This window comes from Heterodontus francisci, chromosome 38 (assembly GCF_036365525.1).
Source record: "Heterodontus francisci isolate sHetFra1 chromosome 38, sHetFra1.hap1, whole genome shotgun sequence".
Taxonomy (NCBI): domain Eukaryota; kingdom Metazoa; phylum Chordata; class Chondrichthyes; order Heterodontiformes; family Heterodontidae; genus Heterodontus; species Heterodontus francisci.
In genome coordinates, this window is record NC_090408.1 from 25017908 (window position 1) to 25039976 (window position 22069).

Consider the following 22069-nt stretch of genomic DNA (forward strand, 5'->3'; position numbering starts at 1 on the left):
TGACAAAGTACAACATAAAAGGCTGGTTAACAAAATTGAGGCTCATGGAATAGGAGGTTTGACGCCAGCTTGGATTAAAAAAATTAAGGACACAAAACAGCAAGTTGTGGTAAATGGTTGTTTTTTGGACTGGAGGCTGGTAGACAGCAGTGCTCCCCAAGGTTCAGTGCTAGGACAACTGCTTTTTTGATGTATGTAAATGACTTGGATATTGGAATAGAGAGTAACATTTCAAAGTTTGTCATGATAGCAAATTTGGAGGAGTGGCAAACCGTGCAGTTGATACAAATCGATTGCAGCCGGACATAGGCTAGTGGAATGGGCAGACAAGTGGCAAATGGAATTTAATAGAGAAGTGTGAGGTGATGCATTTTGGCAGAAGGGATGGAGAGAGGCCATATCGACTTAATGGCCCAGTTCTAAAGAGTGCACAGGGACAGAGGGACCTGGGGGTGCATGTGCTTAATTTTAATAGGTAGCAGGACATATTGAGAGAGTAGTTTGCAAAGCATATTGGATCTTGGGCTTCATAATTAGAGGTATTGAGTATAAAAGCAGGGCAGTTATGCTGAACCTTTATAAAGCTCTGGTTAGCCCCCAACTAGAGTATTGCATTCAGTTTTGGTCACCATACTTTCGGAAGGATGTGAAGGACTTTGAGAGGGTGCAGAGGAGATTTACCAGTGATTTTAGCGACAAGATTTGGTTGGAGAAGCTAAGATTTTTCTCCTTGGAACAAAAGAGATTTGATAGGGTTTAAAGATTATGACAGATTTGGATAAGGTAGACGAAGAAAAGCCATTCCCATTAGCTGATGGTACAAGGACCAGGAGACACAGATGTAGAGTTTTGGGCAAGAGATGCAGGAGGGATGTGAGGAAGAACTTATTTATGCAGCGGGTGGTAATGACCAAATGACTGGAACTTGCAGCCTATGAGGGTGGTGGTAGGAGAGATAATGAATAATATCAAAAGGAAATTGGATGGGCACTTGAAGGAAATAAAATAGCAGAGCTACGGGAATAGAGTGGGGAATGGGATATGCTTGGATTGCTCGACGGAGCGCTGACATAGACTCGAGGGGCCAGATGGCAGTCTCCTGTGCCATGAATGACTTTGAGCTTCTGACCACATATTCACTATCACTGTGACTGTCTACTTTCACCATCAGAACGCTGCCCCTGCTTCAGCTCATCTGCTGAAACTCATCTCTCTGTCGTTCTCTCTCTCTCGTTCTCACTCTCTGTCGGCCTCTCTCTGTCTCTGTCGGCCTCTCTCTGGCGCTTGCTCTCAGTCGGCCTCTCGCTCGCTCTTCCCCGCGCCCTCTATGTCTGATGTCCTGGGCGTCTCCCATCATGCAAGCTCAAAATTTCCAGTGCCCAATTTTATTTGGAGTGCGAGGTCATGTTTTGGAAATTGGTTAAGTTTAAACCGTCAAACATCAGTCTAAATGTAACAGCCTGTTAAGATATCGCCAAAATTTGTCATTTCATACAGATTCAACGTAGCATTTAAGGATTGAGCATGCATTGCTGCACAATGGTATTTAATGTATATTTGTTCATATAATTATATTAGTATCTGTCTCCGAATTTTACACAAATGCTGAGTTTAAGAAGTGTTCTCCCAAAATATTTGTCGTCTTTTTCTTCGTTTCTTTTAGGGATATGTAAATTGCTATTGTGAACTAACAACGGTTATTCAAAATGTGCTATAACAATGTAATAAAATTATGAATGTTATTTCAAACAGTGACATTTTCTGACTTGACTATAAATCCAAATTTTAAATATTGGAAAGTTTGCTTTGAATTGAAGCACTCTCTCTTTGTTTATTCCCAGCTTCCTTGTGTAAATGTGTCATCACAGCCAAGGATGTTGCGATTGTTGGTCAGAGCTGTTTATCATATTGTTCGTAATTTACAGAAAAATTGCTGATTCAGATTCATGTGGGCAACATGATTCACCATATTTCAAAATATTCTGCTACCTGTGTATTTTAGTTGCTAAATGCGTCATGGCCCTTTGTAAGCCAGATTGGTAAATTCCTTGTGAAATGGATCACAGGTATGCAGGAAATAATACAAAATGGGATACAATGTCCTCGAGGCATAACGTAAGCATTTCTTTAATACACGCTGAGAGGCGAGTATTCTTTTGAGCTTTGGCCATTTTTTCATGCATGTTCTGGAAAATAGCAAAGCAAACAGTTGGCCGAGCAGCCTACATTGATCAATTCTGCCCCTCCTCCACCATAGGAGGAACCGATATTTGTTCATGCTGTAAACTATTGTACTGTAATGCTAATTTTGATATGTTTTTGTCTGTTTACTCCCATTTCTTTCTGTTTGTAGTGGACTAAGGTGATTAGCCTTGGTCTGGGTTGTGTGTTTGTGGCAGCTAACACAGCATATCTGCATCAGCAAGCAATGTTTTCTGCCCAATTAGTTATGCTAAATGTGACTTGCTATGGTCAGTTCTGAAAGTGAGGTGGGAATAGAGAAACTGACTTTATTACCTTGCCAGTACGAAGCCTTACACTTGGGTTAAGATGCTGAAATCTGTTGCAAGAGAAAAATTCAGATACCCCTCACTTTAATCGAAGCTGACCAGAGAAGTGTTCTGGAGCTCTTTCTACTGGTGCGATTTTCAATTTTAGGTCCCCATAAATCTCTTTTTTAGACCAGCCTCTATTTTATCACCTGGCTGAAAAGGGTATGACTAAGGTGACCCACCTTTTTAAAATAACCATACCTTTCTGGAGGAAAGAGAAATAATACAAGCCTCAACCCTTCTGGCATGGCCAACTGTTGCCTATCTCTAACTTCTCGAGTCCTTGCAAGTGTTGTCCCTTAGTCCATGGCTATATTTCCTGCAACTCCCTTTTTGAACCTTTTTTTTGAACCTGGCTTTCTTTTTAATCACTGGGGAGGCTGTTTACAACAAGTGTTCAGAATATTGAATATTTGCCTGGATATAGAAAATGTACTTTGACAGTAGTGTGTTCTGAACAGAGAGCAGCAAAAAGTTCAATGGGAAATTTGGTGTAATTGAATCTTGTTGGGATGAGTTGAATGAATTTTTAGAACCGTGAAAATGCACAAATAAAAAGGTATACTTATCCAGCACCTGTAAATGTCTGCGGTCACAAGCTGCAGCTGTTTTCCTACAGACGGATGGAAAGACTGATTAAACGCTTTGAATACGGAGCTATTTGCAGATTTTAAAATATAGATCTCTTGACACAAATTTTCCTGCTATTAAATATTTCTGCAAATGAGAACTGAATGTACAGCTCGCCATATTGTTAATTTACATATTGGCGTAGTATTCGACCTTGGATCTTGCATTCATCTTGATTTTTCAGTTTGCTTTATTGCATGTTTGTACTGGTTGCAGCATTTTTTCCCCTTTTTGTTAGTTATGTTACATGTCGAGTTTAAGCTCAGCATTGATAGATAATTGCAACAGGTGATTTTTTTTCACTCCATCGATACAATTGGGATTTGGTGCCACTGCACTAAAGTACTAATGAATGTATTTCTTCAAAGCTTGAGTAGGAGGATCTGAAAATGTTAGTACAGTACTAGTCAAGTAATGGATTGAATATTAGATGGGGGAAAAGTCACTGGGAGCTCTTTGCAATGCTGCTTTCATTTTACTTGAGAGAAGGCTTAGATTTTGTGGTTGAAGGCTAAGTGATGGTGCTCGCCACTGACCTTGCAGAAAATTGCCCACAAAGAGCTAATGATCTCTCTGGTTTAGATTTCACCTTTCACGATGCCAGTTTCATTCTGGTACTATGTATCAAGATCTCTAGTGTCCAGAAACTAGTGATGTCATTAAGCAGGCTTAGCAGCTAATGGCATTGAAAATTCTCAGACAGCAAACCAGGAAGTAAGAACCACTAATTATCCTTCAATTGTTATTTCAGTCTCTGTAAAATGAATTAAATATTGGTTACATATGGGATTAAGGTAGAAGATGAAATATCATTAAGTTTAAAAAAAAAATTATACTTTTTATCATGAACAAATTTGACCCTATACAAATAAATTTATTTTTCAGGGTCAGAGGTGGTTGAGAAGAAATTATTAATTAGTGCGCTGTTTAAAAACCGAGTTGCACTTCATTGAACATAGCTTAACCTTTTCATTTTCACAAAGTAATGATGGCAAACGCAGATGGTTTCGCCGTGATTACAGCCACTCAATCTGGGCCATTGTTGGTTGAAAGTTGGTTTATTAAGTTGAATTTCAAAATTTAGGGTATAGATTCATTTTGCGTGTAAATAACATTTCGAGACTATTCTGTATCTACTTTTCAGCTTAGATGATTTGGACTGATGTTTTCTTTTGGGCTTAAAGAAGGTTGACGTAAGATGTAAATGGGAAGTGTTAGATTTCATTTAATATTTTTATATTTTTTCCAGAACATGATACTACATTGTACTATGTTTGCAGTTGATATGGTAAAGGTATCATTTTTTAATTATGTTGAATGAATTGTAGACTGCAGTTACATTATTTCAAAATCTTCAGCAATGTGGTTGTAAATGCCAGTATCTTCACATTGCTGTTTTTAACTATTGGAATCATTAAGTGAAAAGCTGTAAGAAAGTTTAGTGATGAACAATGAAACGCTTGATTATTTAGAACTGTAACAGCTCATATTTAACTTGTCCTCACAAGAGGTTAAAGTGGCTTCATTTAGCTGAGCAGCATTGAAGTAACTTTAGTATTTGTGTTTTATTGTTTGTGATATGAAATGTATACACGAAAGTTTATTTAAAAAGTATGTAAAAGTTATGTTTGGCCTGAAAGTTGAGTATTGGAGTGTGGAGTTTGTTCCCCATTTGTTTTTGTGCATCTGGATCATTTTATACCATGAATAATTTGAGAGCATCATTTTTATTGCATACATAAGGGTGGGGAGGGGGCAGTGGCACCTTCATAAGAATACAAGGAAGTACTCGCTTTTATATCATGCCATTATTATGTCCTGGAGATGTGCCATGACAGTTGAAAACGGGAAATTTTAACTAAAGCTACTGTTACGTGGGAAAACATGGCAGCCAATCTGTGAAAAGGAAGGTCCACGCAGGGTAAACTAATGAATAACCAAATATTCAGTTCATTGGTGGAAGGAGGATTTTGACAAAAAAACTAGTGAGAGCTCTCTGCTCTTGGAATAGTTATTGCAACTTTTGTATTAACTCGGGCAAGCATACATGTCTCATTAGAAATGACTGCACTTCTTCCAGCAATGCAGTATTCCTTCAGTACTGCACTGAATTGCCAGACCATATTATGAGTTCAAGATCATAGTGGTACTGGATCCTACTCTCAATCTTTTGTTTCAGGGCTGAGTTAAGCTGAGAACTTAAAATGTGTAGAATAAAGATGAGCAGCTCAGTTCCACAGCTGCAATTCTTTCACAGATACGTTGTTTATTTTACTTATATCTAATCAAAATTAGTGAGCAATAGATTTTGTTCTGGGGATTGTAATTAAATGTTTGATTTTGCAAAGTTACATGTAATTTGTAATGCTTTCAGTTCAACTAAATATTCCAAGCAAATTTTATCCAGTATTAGAAAAATTGGGCTTTGCTGTATACTTAATTTTGGTACAAAATACAGCCATTAGAAAATCAGCATTTTTAAAAAAGCATGTATTCTATGTAATAAAGTTTGCATTTGGTGTGCATTAAGGACCCATGCATGTCTGAAAGTTGCTTGTGCTTTGTTCCCTAATCTGTACTTGCGGATGACCTTGTATTCTAATTGTGTAAAGCCCTAAACTTAATTTTGTTTGTTTCTAGGAAAAGTTTCGGAGAGGGGTGCCCTTCCACCGTTTGGCAGAGATCCAGGGATACCAGTATGTCAAGTAAGTTTATTCGCTTCTCACTTTTCCTAGTGAGTATTTGATCTGTGTTCTTGCAAATATTAATATTGTGTATGATGTTCTGAAGAATGCATAGTTTTAAGCAAGTTAAATAAAATCATAATTGCTACCAACTGAACGTTAGCTTCTCTATTGACCTACTTAGACTTTAGGTCACTTCTGTCTTGTCTGTGTGTAGGGCAAAAAATGCTAGCCTTCATAGAAATTTGGTGTTTCATTTTCACTGTTTCGGCATTATTTTTAAAGTAAATTTGTCTACTGCTTTCTGCAGCACTAAAATCATTTTGTTTTGGTGAAAAGTACTTCAATAGATTTGCTTTGCATGTGAGCATTTCAGATAGATTTGCATACTATACCAGCTGTCAAGGTGTAATATGGTGTGCATTGTTTCCTTTAAGCTGAGCGGCTCTGCCGCAACCCAAAACTCCCGTGCAGGTCATGCATAAGTCGGCCCCATTTAAACTATGACGTGTGCATGGCTGTGCAATAAAAATTAAGGATTGCACACTTGAAGAAATCGCCTGTGCACTCCAAAAAAGAGGTAACGCTGCTGTTGTGCCTACATTTTTGTGGTTGCCATCCCATGCTAATTTGCATAATGAAGATTTTCATTTGATGTGGGATTTAAGACGAGAGGAATGCTGAGTCAGGTGATGAGCAGCAGGCAGTAATTTGATGGAAGAGTTTTTAACTAAGTATCTGCTCAATTTTATTTATATCAAGTAATTTTGAGATTCTTTAAAAAGTGCAAAGCCTTCTACATCCTACTTGCAAAATGCTGTTGATTAGTTGGCCCACCAGATTTTGCATCAGTAGAAATGTACTAGATATCTATCTATATTGTGCCCACCCTATTTAGGCTATCAATGTAAAAGTACCTACGTATAGCAGCATTTGAGTTTTTAAGCAAATCACTTAAGAATGCAAGTTATAATATTTTAACCTCTTGCTTGCATTCTTAAATGATTTGCTTAAAAACTTTTGGTTATTTACATTGTGTTTGAAATTTATAATACTCTTTACATTGTCCTGATTTCTACCTATTGTATACTACAATATGCGCAGTAGAAGAGGCCAATTTTTTACTCTGTGCTGGGATTGGAGGGTCTCTTCATTGTGGTTGATAATTGATCCAGTGTATCTAGGCATGGAGAAATCTTTATCATGCTTACATATTATCGTTTTAGAAGAATTCCAAAGCTGCATTACTTTGATGAATAAATTAATAGTTTCAGTAGGCACGAGATGGATATAGATATCTGCTGTATTTACTCTGCTGCAGGATTTGAAAGGCCAACTAATGGCAATCTTCAAAGTCGGAACTGGAGACTTTGCATCTTATTAACTCAGTAATACTGGCAAAGAGAAGAATGTTAGCTGCACGCTGGTGAGCATCTTTCATTACCTGGAAAACATTGGAGGGGCCGAATGGCCCACTCCTGTTGCTAAATCAAAAATTCCATCTGCATTCAGACCATGGCCACATTGCCACTGCCAGGATAGTGTGCTTCCATTGTACAAGTATGTTGGGCCTAAATTCCTAAGTTCATACTGGAATTAAATCCATTCACACACTTAGGATTTTAGCAATGAGAAAATATATGCATTCTCCTCAGAATGTTTTATCTGTGTTTTTTCTCCTTCTATCCTCCTCCTCCTCATATTCATAGTATTCTAGGAAAGACAAGATTTGTTCAGCTTGTAAATATCTTCCCCAGTGAATTTGGTGCCACTCCTTAGTTCTGGTACAAAAAGATGCACTTACAGCTTATCAAGGGATATCTGTGGTAGGCTTTGTGCCACCCTTCTGGATGACTTGACTGAAACAAAACATGCTTCATGAAAGAGCCTTGGCGTAAAGAGGGATTCAGACTGCAGTCTAGTTAGATGTTCAAACTGCAGTCTAGTTAGATGTGCAGTGTGCTAACAAACATGAATTTTACTGTCCCTTTATTTTTCAACAATGCATCTTTAGCCTGTATAATTACACAGGTTTTGTTTTAAGTTCAAATTTTTACTTAAAAGCCTTCAAAATTTTCAGATTTGTATCTTCTGTTTGCCTTTGTTATTCTTCCACGGGATGTGGGCGTCGCTGGCTAGGCCAGCATTTATTGCCAATCCTTTAATTGTCGTTGAGAAGGAGGTGGTGAGCCGCTGCCTTGAACCGCTGCAGTAATGTGGTGTAGGCACACCCACAGTGCTGCTGGGGAGTTCCAGAATATTGACCGAGTGACAGTGAGGGGAATGGTGATATAATTCCAAGTCAGGATGGTGTGTGGCTTTGAGTGGAACTTGCAAGTGGTGTTGTTCCCATGCATCTGCTGCCCTTGTCCTTCTAGGTGGTAGAGGTCGTAGATTTGGAAGGTGCTGTCGAAGGAGCCTTGGTGAGTTGCTGCAATGCATCTTGTAGATGGTACACACTGCTGCCACTGTATGTGGGTGGGGTGCCAATCAAGCAGGCTGCCTTGTCCTGGATAGTGTCCGAGTTTCTTGAGTGTTGGAGCTGCACTCATCCAGGCACGTGGGGAGTATTCCATCACACTCCTGACTTGTGCCTTGTAGGTGGTGGACAGGCTTTTGGGGAGTCAGGAGGTGAGTTACTCACCACAGAATTCCCAGCCTCTGACCTGCTCTTGTAGCCACATTACTTATATATGGCTGGTCCAGTTCAGTTTCTGGTCAATGGTAATCCCAGGGTGGTGTTAGTGGTGGATTCAATGATGATAATGCCATTGAATGTCATGGGGAGATGGTTATATACTCTCATGTTGGAAATGGTTATTGTCTGCCCTTTGTGTGGCGCGAATGTAACTTGCCACTTATCAGCCCAATCCTGGATGGTCTTGATGCATTTGGACACAGACTGCCTCAGTATCTGAGGAGACACGATTGGTGCTGAACATTGTGCAATCATCAGCAAACATCCCCTCTTTATTGAACCGGGTTTGATTCCTCGGCTTGATGGTAATGGTAGAGAGGGGAATATGCCGGGCCTTGAGGTTACCAATTGTAGTTGAATACAATTCTGCTGCTGTTGATGGTCCACGGCACCTTGTGGATCTGTACAAAATCTATCCCATTTAGCATGGTGGTAGTGCCACACAACACAATGGTGGGTATCCCCTTCTGAATATATGAAGGAGGGAAAGTCATTGATGAAGCAGCTGAAGATAGTTGGGCCTAGGACACCACCCTGAAGAACTCCTGCAGTGATGTCCTGGAGCTGAGATGATTGACCTCCGATAACCACACCATCTTCCTTTGTACTAGATATGACTTCAACCAATGGCGAGTTTTCACCCTGATTCTCATTGACTTCAGTTTTGCTAGGGCTCCTTGATGCCACACTTGGTCAAATGCTGCCTTGATGTCAGGTGCAGTCACTCTTGCCTCACCTCACCTCTGGAGTTCAGCTCTTTTGTTCATGTTTGGACCTAGGTTGTAATGGGGTCAGGAGCTGAGTGGCCCTGGCGGAACCCAAACTGAATGTCAGTGAGCAGGTTATTGCTCAGCAAGTGCTGCTTGACAGCACTGTTGATGACCCCTTCCATCATTTTGCTGATGACCGAGAGTAGACTGGGATGGTAATTGGCCGGGTTGGATTTTTCCTGCTTTTTGTGTACAGGACAAAACTTGGCAGTTTTTCCACATTGTTGGATAGATGCCAGTGTTGTAGCTGTACTGGAACAGCTTGGCTTGGACCATGGCCAGTTCTGGAGCACGTGCCTTCAGTACTATTGCCGAGTGTTGTCAGGGCCCATAGCCTTTGCAGTATCCAGCACCTTCTGCCGTTTCTTGAGACCAGTAGGATTGTATTGTGATGCTGGCGACCTCAGGAGGAGGCTGAGATGGATTGTCCACTCGGCACTTCTGGCTGAAGATGGATGCAAATGCTTCAGTCTTGTCTTTTGCATTGATGTGCTGAGCTCCCCCATCATTGAGAATGGGGATATTTGTGGAGCCGCCTTCTCCTGTTGTTTAATTGTCTGCCACCATTCACATCTGGATGTGGCAGGGCTGCAGAGTTTAGATCTGTTCTGTTGGTTGTGGGATCGCTTAGCTCTGTCTATCGCATGCTGTTTTCGCTGTTTGGCTTGCGTGTGGTGCTGGGTTGCAGCTTCACCAGATTGACACCTCATTTTGAGGTATTCCTGGTGCTGCTCCTAGCATGCCCTCCTGCACTCTTCATTGAACGAGGTTTGATTCCTAGGCTTGATGGTAATGTTAGAGAGGGGAATATACCGGGCCTTGAGGTTACCAATTGTGTTTTAATATAATTCTGTTGCTGCTGATGGTCCATAGCACGTTGTGCATCTGTACGAAATCTGTCCTATTTAGCATGGTGCTAGTGCCGCACAGTACGATGGTGGGTATCCTTAATGTGAAGACAGGACTTTGTCTCCCCAAAGACTCCTACCAATACTGTCATGGATAGATCTGCCACAGGTCGAGGACACTGTCAAGTAAATTTTTCCCTCGACATTCGACAATAGTTTCATCGTCACCATTACTGAGACTAGCTTTTCTAATTCCAGTTTTATTAATTGAATTTAAATTCCACCAGCTGCCATGGTGGGATTTGAACCAGTGTCCCCAGGGCATTTGCCTGGGCCTCTGGATTGCTAGTCCAGTGACATTACCACAACGCCACCGTCTCCCCTACTACATACGTGACTATAGTTCAAAAGTAATCCATTGGGTGTGAAGTGCTTGGGAAGTCAAAGTCACTATATAAATGTAATTTTTTTCATGCAGAAATGTTTCTGTATTTTGCAAACGGTTAAATCACAGGTGAAGTACGTCTGCAAATATCTCATAAACTGGGTTTCCAATAATTTATGTGGTAATACTAACTCTTGGAAATTCATGAATTGTTGTACAAGATCCTCAAGTTTGATTATCATACCAATTTCCTTTTGAAGAATTGATGGCTGTTATCCTAACGTACAAAGTTGTGCAAAACCAACTCCATGGGAAAGCATTTGTTACAGCATCTCCCTCTCCCCTCCCTCCCTCTCTTTCTCACCCCATTGAGTAAGGTCCATCTTGTCTATTGGCTCCACCCCCAAACGCACAGCAGATGTTAGACAAAAGCACAATTGTTTCTGTTCTACAAAGCTCCTATTAAAGCATCGTCTGCTTGTCATGTCGTAATTTTTTTGCAGTTGAAGATGCCCTGCTTGGTAATTTATTTTCCAAGTAGGTCATTTTGTGTCTAGATGTTTCACCCGGCTTGCCTTTTCTCCTAATGTCCTAATTTTGAATTTCTGGCATCTTTTATCATGATGGTTAAACTGCCTTGATCAACTTTATTAATCCCAATATCAATTCTAAAATTTCAGTCAGGTAATTTCAATATCTCCTTTCCAAAGATCTCCTGCCCAATTTCCTTTAGTTTTCACATTTAGGGTTGCAATATTAAACTTCCTATACATACTTTAGATGGTGTATAACCAACATTTTAAACAGCAGCCAATTTGATTTTGTACACTGTCCATCTGTTAATGGAACTTAGCACTTTGTTGCAGTCATGTACTAGAGTGTCAGCCTCATAGATTTAGCCATTGTAACTGAGATCTCTTTCCTGATATTAATATTGTTGTAAGACTCTTGTGTTCACCACATCATTTGGTTGCTTTCTTTAATACTGATTTATTTTATTTTGACCCACATAGAACGACATTAACCACCTGCTGGGTCAGTTAACTTAAAAGATCCAAATGTCTCTGAACATTATTGTGGCAGGTGTAGTAGTGTACGTAGCCAGTTCCAGAATAAACTTCAGTTGTGGATTAAATTTTCCTGACAATGTGTCTTCACCCTCAGAAGAGCACCCCATACTACTATTGTGTGAACTTCTCCACTTCTCACCCCAGATATCCTTGTGCCCTCTAAGATTCTGGATAGTTTTCTTTGTGGCTCTGTGCCCTTGAAATTAGTAGAAAAATAGGCAACCTAAGTGTCCCTGTATTGTTACTGTATGACAGGAAAGGGACTTCCTCTTGAAAAATCTGTCTGGACAATATCCAAGGCAACATTCTGTTCCAATATCCAGAACTGAACAACTTCTGTACAGCAGTCCTCAAACTTGCACCAAACATTACTGAGATTGGCCAAAGTAAACTTGGAAGTTGACAGTCCAGGATAGAGTTAATACTATTCCACTAGAGCACTGCTGTTGACTTTTAGTGCTGTTTAGACTTATTCAAAAGGCAGAAAGTTAGACTTTGTTACTTTGTATTATTCTTTAATACTTCTAATAGCTGAGAATGTCAAATTTTGAAATGGAACCAAACTTTCTATAGACAGGTGATGCAGACAGCTTTACAGAAGTATCCAGTTATTGTAACTGTTCACAACGTTGAGTTGCTTTCATTTGTTATAAGTTAATATTAACAATATAATTGCGAGTATTATCCTGATTCCTGAACTTTAATCACTGTCTGTGATTGGAGGATGCTGCTTCTCTCTGCGGACTTGCTTTGCAATTGTGAATTACAAACTCAGTCTGGCACTTGGAAGTGAAAACTGCATTGCGTGTTTTTACCTCTAATCATTATAGTACCATGGACTCCATTGTGACAGTGTACTATAGAAATTGCATCAATTGTGCATAAGAAACCAAACCTGCAGGTAGAAATTATATATATTGTAACGTACCTTTTGAAGGGGCACCATTTTTCATTGCGGCTATCACACGAACATTACTGCCATTGTACCACCAGCTTTTGAGATTGTGAAGGAAATTGTGCACTGGTCTAGGCACCATTCCTGTTTCTGACCAAAATAAAGTTTACCTGTTCATGAGAAAAGTTTACCTTTGATAATTTGTAATTAATAATGTGACTTTAAAAGAAACATCTTTAGATCTAACTGCTTAAGTTTAATTTCTGCTTTAAATGTGCTCAAGACTAAGGAAAAGAAGATTGGTCTTCATAGTGCAATAAACAATTTAAAAGTACTCTTCACTCCTTCAGTGACAGGTCACGAGATGACGGTCTTGCTGGGACAGTTATATGTTTGAAATATGCGCTTACATTGCTAAATGATGGCACATTATGACACACCAACTCATCTTGATAACACATTAACTAATCTACACTCTAGTCTGTGACATTTTATGATAACCTATCCTAGCTTGAAGCTATGATGAAATGTTATCGTCATCAATACTACACTTTTTTATATGTTTGTTAATCAAGATAAATGGAAAATTCAGTGAGATGGTGATCTATATCTCGATTTCTAGTTGTGTCCTGTCTCTCTCCCACTCCAGTGATGTATTTATTTTGTTTTACAATAAAGAGATACATAGTAGTTATTCATTCAAAATACTTTTCACTCAATGTGTTGATGTGGTTGAGGAGTCAATGTTGAAACTTGAAATAAAGTGTTGAAAATACTCAGCAGGTCAAGCAGCATCTACGGAGAGAGAAACTGAGTTCTTGTTTCAGGTCTCTGACCTGACCTATCAGTGTTCTGATACCTGCTGAGTATTTCCAGCACTTTGTTTTTTTTTATTTCAGATTTCCAGCATCCGCAGTATTTTGCTTTTATATTAATGGAGAAACTTGCATGATTCCTATCACTCGATGGGTGCATTTCCACTTGTAATGTTGGTGCAGTGGTTTTAAATTGCACCAACACTGCAGTTATTGTGTAAATGTGGTCTCGTCTGGAGTTAGGATCTACTTGACTGCAGCAATGAGGAATGAGTCTCTCTGCTTCACTTTGGAATTGACTTGAATCTTCACACAGGATTTACACTTCAGGGGCAATTGCTGAACTTGCATTGAAAATGCAGTTAGATGCAGCATGAAATTGTGAACTCAGTTTCGTAAATCTTAGCTAAGAATAGTGAAAGAGAAACAAAATGCTGGAAACACTCAGCAGGTCTGGCAGCATCTGTGGAGAAAGAAACAGTTAATGTTTCAGGCCTGTGACCTTCCATCAGGATAGTGCTTTTGTTGTGCAAATACAATAAATTTATACCGTTGTACAAGATTCCATACTTGATTCTTGTCTGTTGCTTGTTAGTGTTGTTTTTGTGTGTTAGGGTAAATCATGAACAATGCTAAGCTTGAATGTCAGCTATTTTGCATCTGTTTATTGTGTTGCAGTGCTTCACTACTCAGTACCCCAGGTTGCTGTCTTTTTCTCCAGTGAGCTAAATTAGTCTGATTACTCTGGCAGGATGCAGTTGATGGATGACTGTCATTATCTCCTCAAGTCTGCAAGACGTTTTAGCGTCAAAGATGATAATTAAAATTTCAAGAGATTGCCTTGAAGCATTGTGATTTTACAGATGTTTTTGTCACTCAGTTAAGAATTTTGTTGTTACCACTCTTGGTATAGTAGAATAAGATATTTGTCAGTTTCTTTATTTGCATTCCTTTGTTGCCTTGGGCCTTTTCCCACAAAGAAATCAATGCTTAGCACATCAGCTGAGACTTGAAGCAGTGCAGGTTTGTACAAAGGATTTAATAGAATCTTGTCCAAGACAAAACACTGGAAAGGATCCTAATCAAACTAATTTCTGTCCGTTCCTATCGATTACTCATTTAAGGTTTTATTCCTTGAAAGAACCTACTGGTATTGAACTGCTTTTCTAATCTGGCCAGATTGCTTCTGGAGTTGACTAGCATTTAAAAATAAATACCTAGCTATGACTTAAAACCTGCTTATACTCCTTAACTGTGATCAACATTAACTTTACGGTTCCTTATTTTTGACATCAAAACAGCATTCATATATAAATTTTTCTGTGAATATTTTTAATGAAAGATATCTGAGTGGTCATCCCTTGCCACCAGTTATGAGGCAACCTAGAGAAAGGGAGGAGGCAATGTCGAGGAAGGGAGGCAATCAAGGCGGCCTCCTTCTGCCCAGATAGTGAAGAACTCAGTCAATTGAGATACCAGTAAGCAAAACACTAATTCCTCGTTGTCTTTCTCATTCTCCTTCCATTTCCTCTTTTTTTTTTTAGAGATACAGCACTGAAACAGGCCCTTCGGCCCACCGAGTCTGTGCCGACCATCAACCACCCATTTATACTAATCCTACACTAATTCCATATTCCTACCACATCCCCACCTGTCCCTATATTTTCCCTACCACCTACCTACACTTGGGGCAATTTATAATGGCTAATTTACCTATCAACCTGCAAGTCTTTTGGCATGTGGGAGGAAACCGGAGCACCCGGAGGAAACCCACGCAGACACAGGGAGAACTTGCAAACTCCACACAGGCAGTACCCGGAATTGAACCCGGGTCGCTGGAGCTGTGAGGCTGCGGTGCTAACCACTGCGCCACTGTGTTACTGACCATCACAGTGTCCCCTTGACTACAATGCAAAAATAAAAGCCACCACAAAATAAACATTCAAAACCAAATTTTTATCTAACATAGAAGTGAATTAATCATCCTTGTGCATTCCCTTGGTGTCTGTCTTCTGTCTGCCTTTGCTACCTAGTGCTCCTGCACAGTGCTACCCCCAGTGGCTGTAGCTTGCCTTAATTTAGGAAGACTGCAGGTGGCTTTGGAGAACAACCTTTAGCAGCTTTGAGTCTCGAAGATATATCTGCTCTCTGTACCATCTCTGCATGGGTGACAGCAGTGAGGGCATGGGCAGATTGGCATTTGTGGGAGGATGAATACTGTCCTCCAGAGAGAGCATTGTAGTGGTTTGTGCTCCATAGAGCCTGCAACTCTCCTTGGGTGGCGCCTTGCCAATCCTGATAATTTGTTGGAGGACAGATTGCTGGACTGGTGTGACAGCCTGCAAGCCCCTTTTGTACCCTGTAATCCATAGCCATGATGGCAGCACTCTGAACTTGGGTGGCAGCACTCTGGCATTGGATGGCTGCTCCTTATGCTGCAATGGAAGCTGCAGATGCTGCATCATGGTTGGGTTCAGATATGTTCTAATGGAGTTGGTCACCACATTCCATGTTAGAAAGGATGGGCTCTAAGCTCTGCACAAAGCCTTGTGTGCGGTTGATGCTGGACTCTTGATTGCTCCTTGATATTGGCTGTATGCTTTCTGGCAGGCTTCCCAATGCATTTTGTTCATACTCATCAGCAGTCTTCTGTAGTTTGCCCCAACAAGTCCTCATCTGAGTCTGTGCAGTGGAACATGTGTGCGACCTCTGCCACTGGTGAGCTGGCACCTGCACTCTCCTTTTCCCTCTGTCCTGGTTGCAGCACACTTTTTCCCAGTGTCTTGCTATGTGCTGATCTCTAATCTATCCTGCAAGATATGCACAGTTCAGTATTTGAACTGGTAGCTTTGAGTGAATTCATGTCAAGGTGTGTCTTCGTCATTGTCATCTTGGTATTCTCTACTGCCTGGCCAACTTGCGCCTCTTGGGTTCTGAAAGGAAAAAGGCTCAAGGGTAAGGTTGTGGTGCATGAAGTCAAGGAAAAGATGTTGGTTTGCACCATCTACAGCTTGTAAATCAGGAGTGTGTGTGGGATGAGGACTAAGTGGATTGTGAGGAGCAAGGTTATGAATGAGGATGCAGTCATCATTGGTTTCAGCCCCACCTCTGTCCATGGTCTCAACAATGGCTGTCCCAATAATGTCCACCATTATTTTCTCCATAAAGGTTAGGGCATGCAAATCTGCTTGACCCCCTCTGGTTAGCTCCTGCTGGCTCTGGTTGGGTGCCACCTTGTCCTGCAAGAGACAATGAAGTGTGCCAGTGTCGTGTGCCATCTGTTTGGCTGATAGTGAATAGCTGGAAATGTGTGCAACCTGTGGAATGTGCATGTGAAACTTGTTGCAGTGCTAAATGTGATGTTGAGGTGAAGCATCTCGATGTGAGTTATGAGTTTTCATTGATAGATTGTTGTTTGGTGAGTGATGGCGTGGTGATTTGAGCAGCGTCTGAGGCTACTGGTGCAGTTGGTATTTGAAGATAAAGGCCTGCTCGGCTCTGCAAATGAAACCCGAGCCGAGCCCAACAGAACCACATCTGACCCTGAGCTTGACCCGGCCCAAGTCCTTCCATTTTTTCCTGTGCCCGACCTGACCATCAGTTAACCTACCTTCCATTTTTCACTTTGTTCCTTACCTGAGGTGGTGATAGAGCATGTCAGATCCGGCCCGATCCGAGCCCAAATGCCAGACCCGGAAGTCCGGTCCGACCGAACCCGACACGAATCCGACATGTCGTCTGGTCCTGTTGGGTTTGGGTCAAGTAGCAGGCCTTTATTTGTAGATATATTCGCTGACCGTAATTGCTCGTGTGAGGTCATTGAACGTCTTGCAGCACTATATCCAGGTTCTTGGGGCTTGAATCCTGGCATTGAGCTCCATGACTATCTGCTGCTACTGCTTTATATGTGCACGGAGAGTCTCTTCCTCACCCCATCCTTCCCCTCTCCCCTGCCATTAAAAGACATCTCTCCTCCTTTCTGCCACCTCCACCAAGACCGACAGTGTGTGGTCTGAAAACCTTGGAGCTTACTCTCTCCCGTTTTGTACCATTGTTCTCTCTTCAGATTTTCTAAGAGTCGCAGGCTAACTTTAAGCCTGAAGTCTAGCTTTAAGTGGGCTAGCTGCTCACAATATTGGTTCCTTGCTGATGCATCCAGCCAACGTTAATGCTACATTTAAGCAGCAGTCTTTCAAATGAGCAGGAGTGCTACCTGCATGGCATTTAACAGGTGAGGGTTAATAGCACATCGCGATCCCTACTTCCATTTTCAGGGGTTATCCAATTTAGCCCCCTTAATCTCAACAGTTATAATCTGCATAATATGTTGAACTAAAATGTAATTTTTGTATTGTGTCCATTTATATTGATCCTAAACTGAGTATACAAGTGATGAATACCAATGATGAATCCAATCGGCAATGAAAATAATATCAATTATTCATTCGGCATACTTTTCTAATGACTGTAAATGACAGCCTGGTGCTAAAAAAAAAATTGCATTTCCCTCACTTTTTAAAGTAAGTTTGGTTTAATGAGTCCAAATGTCCTGCTAAACTTCTGATAATATTTTGTTAGATTAAACTTGTGTGTTGTGGAATACAATCATCACAGTTTAAATTAAATCTCATGCGAATTGTTTTAAAAGTTGGGAGTTTATTCTGTACCTAAACATGATATCCAACTATCCAGAATGATTTTCTGCCTTACACTTGCTCATATGGGATTATATCCTGTTTAGGACAAAGGATCAGTGAGTTGCACTGAGTTGGATTATAGTTGCGTCTGTGTGTATGGTCTTTCTTTTTAAAAAAACAAACGTGTGCTCCAAACTATTTAAAATGTCTACGTCATGTTTTTAAATGTCACCAAAACACACAGCTGAAACCTTTGGAACTATAGCTGGCAACTTATTTATTGCTTCATATTTTGCCCTTGAGTTAATTTTGCAGCACTCCAATCTTCAGATCAAGTAAGAATAGAGCTGCATGAGAACTGTCTGCTGAAGTTGGGAATTGTTGTACGTTTTCATTTTACTCTATTCCTAAAAATTTTATATACAAAATATGAACATTAGATCAAAAAGGAAGAATTATTAATTAATATAAATTTGCTTCTACCACACTTCAAGGTGATAAGATTTATGAATCTCAAACTCGTAAACATTTTTCAGTTTATTTACAGGAAAACCTTAAGATGAATCATGGTTGAAAGTTCAGTGCTGTTGCTTTGATATGGCATGATGGATAACTCAGTGCAGAATTAAGTGATTATATTTTTGCATTGCTTTGCAGTCCAATATTCTTCGATCAGATGTGGAAATAGGCAGTCCTGGACCTATACCATCTTCAGGAAAACCCGGAACTGTCTACTATCCTTTTACAGCTACAAATCCACGCAGAAGACCGCTTCACGACTCACCAGCTCTTGGTTTGTGTTTACAGTCATAGTTTATGAGCCCATTTGGAGCCTTAGAGAATGTGAAGCATCCTTGAGCGAAAGTAGGCCAGAAATAACTAGACTGTTGTTTTAAAGTGGGAAGGGGTGGGGCGGTGTATAGAATGGTTGCTTCTCTGTTTCATTCTGTGGGCCATTCTTTATAGCATCCACACTGTTTAAAAAACCATTAGTGGATCTCCCATGATGTTGCTTCTGGGAAGTCGGAAATCTCTAAATTGAAGAACAGTTCCTCACAGGTTATAATACCTGGATTATTGCCTGAGTCACATGCAAATTGCTGTGGATTAGGGAGGTAAACATGTTACTGAAGGAGTGGTGTGGGAAGGTGGAGTTCTATTTCAAGGGACACTGGCAGTAGTACTGGGACAGTAAGGAACTGAATGGTTGGGACTGGCTCCACCTGGACCAGAGTGGGACCAGGGTCCATGGGCAAAGGCTAAATAGGGTGGTCACAATGATTTAAACTAGTAAATGGGAGCAGGGAGAGGGCTTAGATGGAAAAGTTAGTATAAATAATAGTTTGTAAACAAATGCAAGGGAGGAGAGTAGAATAACAGTCAGAAATGTTGTTTTAGGCAAAACAAGTAAAGGGTAAACTAAAACATGAAAAATAATTAAAACGGGAGAAATAAGAAACGTGAGTAAAACATTGGAGTATTAGGAACAAGCTGAATTGCAGGTGCAAATTCAACTTGGAGGGTATGACATGGTAGTCATTACTGCAACATAACTGCAAGACAGTCAGGACTGGGAAGTAAATATACCAGTTAAAAGGTCTACAGGAAAGATAGGGAAAATGGTAGATGGGAGGAATAGCCTTAGTGATATAGAACAAAATCACTTGTGCGATAAAAGAAGATATAACGAGAGGTAAACAGGCACTGGAAACTTTATGGATAGTGTTGAGAAATAGAAAAGGATTTAAGATGGTCATGGGAGTTGTGTATGGTGGTAGATTGTATAAATGCAGAGAGTGGACAAGCAGGCAGCAAAGGCAGAGTGGTTTTAATGGAGGATTTTAACTTTCATAGAGATTGGGATAAGCAGACTAGCATATATCAGAAAGTCTGTCAATTTCTTGAGTGTATCCAGGATAGTTTCCTGCAACAGTGTGTCCTAGAATCGACAAGTGGGCAGGCCATATTAGATTGAGTAATGAGCCAGATTCCATTAACAGTGTAATGGCGTGTGTACATTTATCTAATAGCGACCATGATATGATTGACTTCGACATAGTGTTTGAAAGAAAGAAACGTGAAACAGCTACTAAGGTTCTAGATCGTCAGGCTGACATCAGTGCGCTGAGACGGAGACTGCTCACAATGAACTGGGCAAATCTGTTAATGGGGTTAAACGACAGAAGATCTGTGGGAGCTGTTCAAAAAAATAACTTGATACAAAATCAGTTTTATATCTCTAAGGGGCAAGAGCTGTACTTGCCAAAAAAGACAGTCATGGACAACTAAAGATGTAAGGGACAACATAAGACTAAAAGGAAAAAGCATACAAAAATGCAAAAGATAGCACAGATCCTGGGGAGTGGAAAGTTAGAAAGTACAGCAAAGGGTGACAAAACAGATAGTAAGCTACAAAACAAGAGATTTGAAATGAAACCTGAACAAGATATCAAAATCAGCACATTTCACAATTATATTAGGTGAAAGAGTGGTCAGAAGCAATGTGGGCACTTTGAAAACTGATAAATGGTCATATTCACAGTGAATATAAGGAAATGATGGACATGTTGAAATATTACTTTGCATCAGTATTTACAGTAGAGGAGGAGGGTCAGCATGCAAGATTTACCAAGGAAAATAATATTGAATCAGGAACAGGTACTCGCTAAAGTTAACAAAAGTATAATAACAGTGCTGAAGAAAATAATGGCACAACAAAGGATCAGATAGTTTCCATCCCAGGATTTTAAAGGAAGCAGGTGAGAACATTGCAGATGCCCTAACTATAATCTTACAAAGTTCTTTCAAGTTGGGAACCATTCTTTTACATTGGAAAATTGTGCATGTCACTCGCTATTTAAGCAAGGTGATAGCGGGAAACTAGGGAGTTCTAGACCAGTTAGCTTGGCATATGTTGTTGGAAAGTTATTGAAGTCTTAAGGATAGTGTGACTGAAAATATTGAAAATTTTCAACTCATTAGAGTGAGCCAGCAATGATTTGTAAAAAGTAGGTCATGCCCAATGAACCTGAAGTTTTCTTTTGAAGAGGTGACTAAAGGAGTGGACAAAAGAATGTCTATGGATGTTACTTATATGGACCTCCAGCAAGTATTTTTTCAAGTCCCTCATAAGAGACTGTTAGCTAAAGTGGAAGCTCATGGATTGAAGGTAAAATATTGACCTAGTTTGGAAATTGGTTGAGCAGGAGGATTTGGAGAGTAGGGATAATGGGCAGGTACTCTAATTGGCAGCATGTGACTAGAGGTGTCCCACAAGGATCTGTGTTGGAACCTAAACTATTCACTGTATTTATTAACAACTTAGATGATGGGATGGAAAGCAACATATCCAAATTTGCTTATGACGCAAAGATAGGTGGCATTGTCAGCAATGTAGATAGAAGCCTAAAAGTGCCAAGAGTTAGTGACAGATTAAGTGAATGCAAAAATCTGTGGCAAATGGATGTCAAATGTACCAAATATGAAGTCATCCACTTGGTACCTAAACAGAATAGAACAGGGTACTTCTAAATTGTGAAAAGCTAGAAATAGTGAAGATCCAAAGAGACCTGAAGCTTCAGGTACATAGTTGATTCAAATGTCTTGAACAGGTACAGAAAAAAAAGGCTAATGGAATGCTGGCCTTTCTATCTAGAGGGCTAGAATGCAAGGGGGGTAGAAATCATGCTTCAGCTATAGAAAGTCATGGTCAGACCACGCCTGGAGTACTGAGAGCAGGTATGGGCATTGCACCTTAGGCAGGATATATTGGCCATGGAGGGAGTGCAACATAGATTTACCAGAATGATACCTGGACTCCAAGGTTAAATTACTGGGAGAGATGAAGCACAGTAGGGTTATATTCACTGGAACTTAGAAGGCTAAGGGGTGATTTGATGGAAATTTTCAAGCTATTAAGGGGAACAGTTAGGGTAGATTGGGAGTAACTATTTCGGTTGGGGCATCTTTGGACTAGGGGACATAATTTAAAAATTAGAACCAAACCTTTAAGGAGTAAAATTAGGAAACACTTCTTCCCACAGAGTGGGAGAAGTTTGGAACTCTTCGACAAACAGCAGTTGATG

The 22069-nt window shown here is 40.2% G+C and overlaps 1 protein-coding gene across 16 annotated transcripts in view; it reads left to right on the forward strand.

The window, feature by feature from the left end:
* tcf12 (transcription factor 12) overlaps window positions 1-22069 on the forward strand; it is a 455542-nt gene that overhangs the window by 163319 nt on the left and 270154 nt on the right. For all 16 annotated transcript variants that reach the window (XM_068017858.1, XM_068017857.1, XM_068017856.1 and 13 more), the window contains 2 exons: window positions 5823-5887; window positions 18642-18777. In XM_068017858.1, coding sequence (XP_067873959.1) covers window positions 5823-5887; window positions 18642-18777 — 201 coding nt within the window. The remainder of the gene's footprint in view (window positions 1-5822; window positions 5888-18641; window positions 18778-22069) is intronic.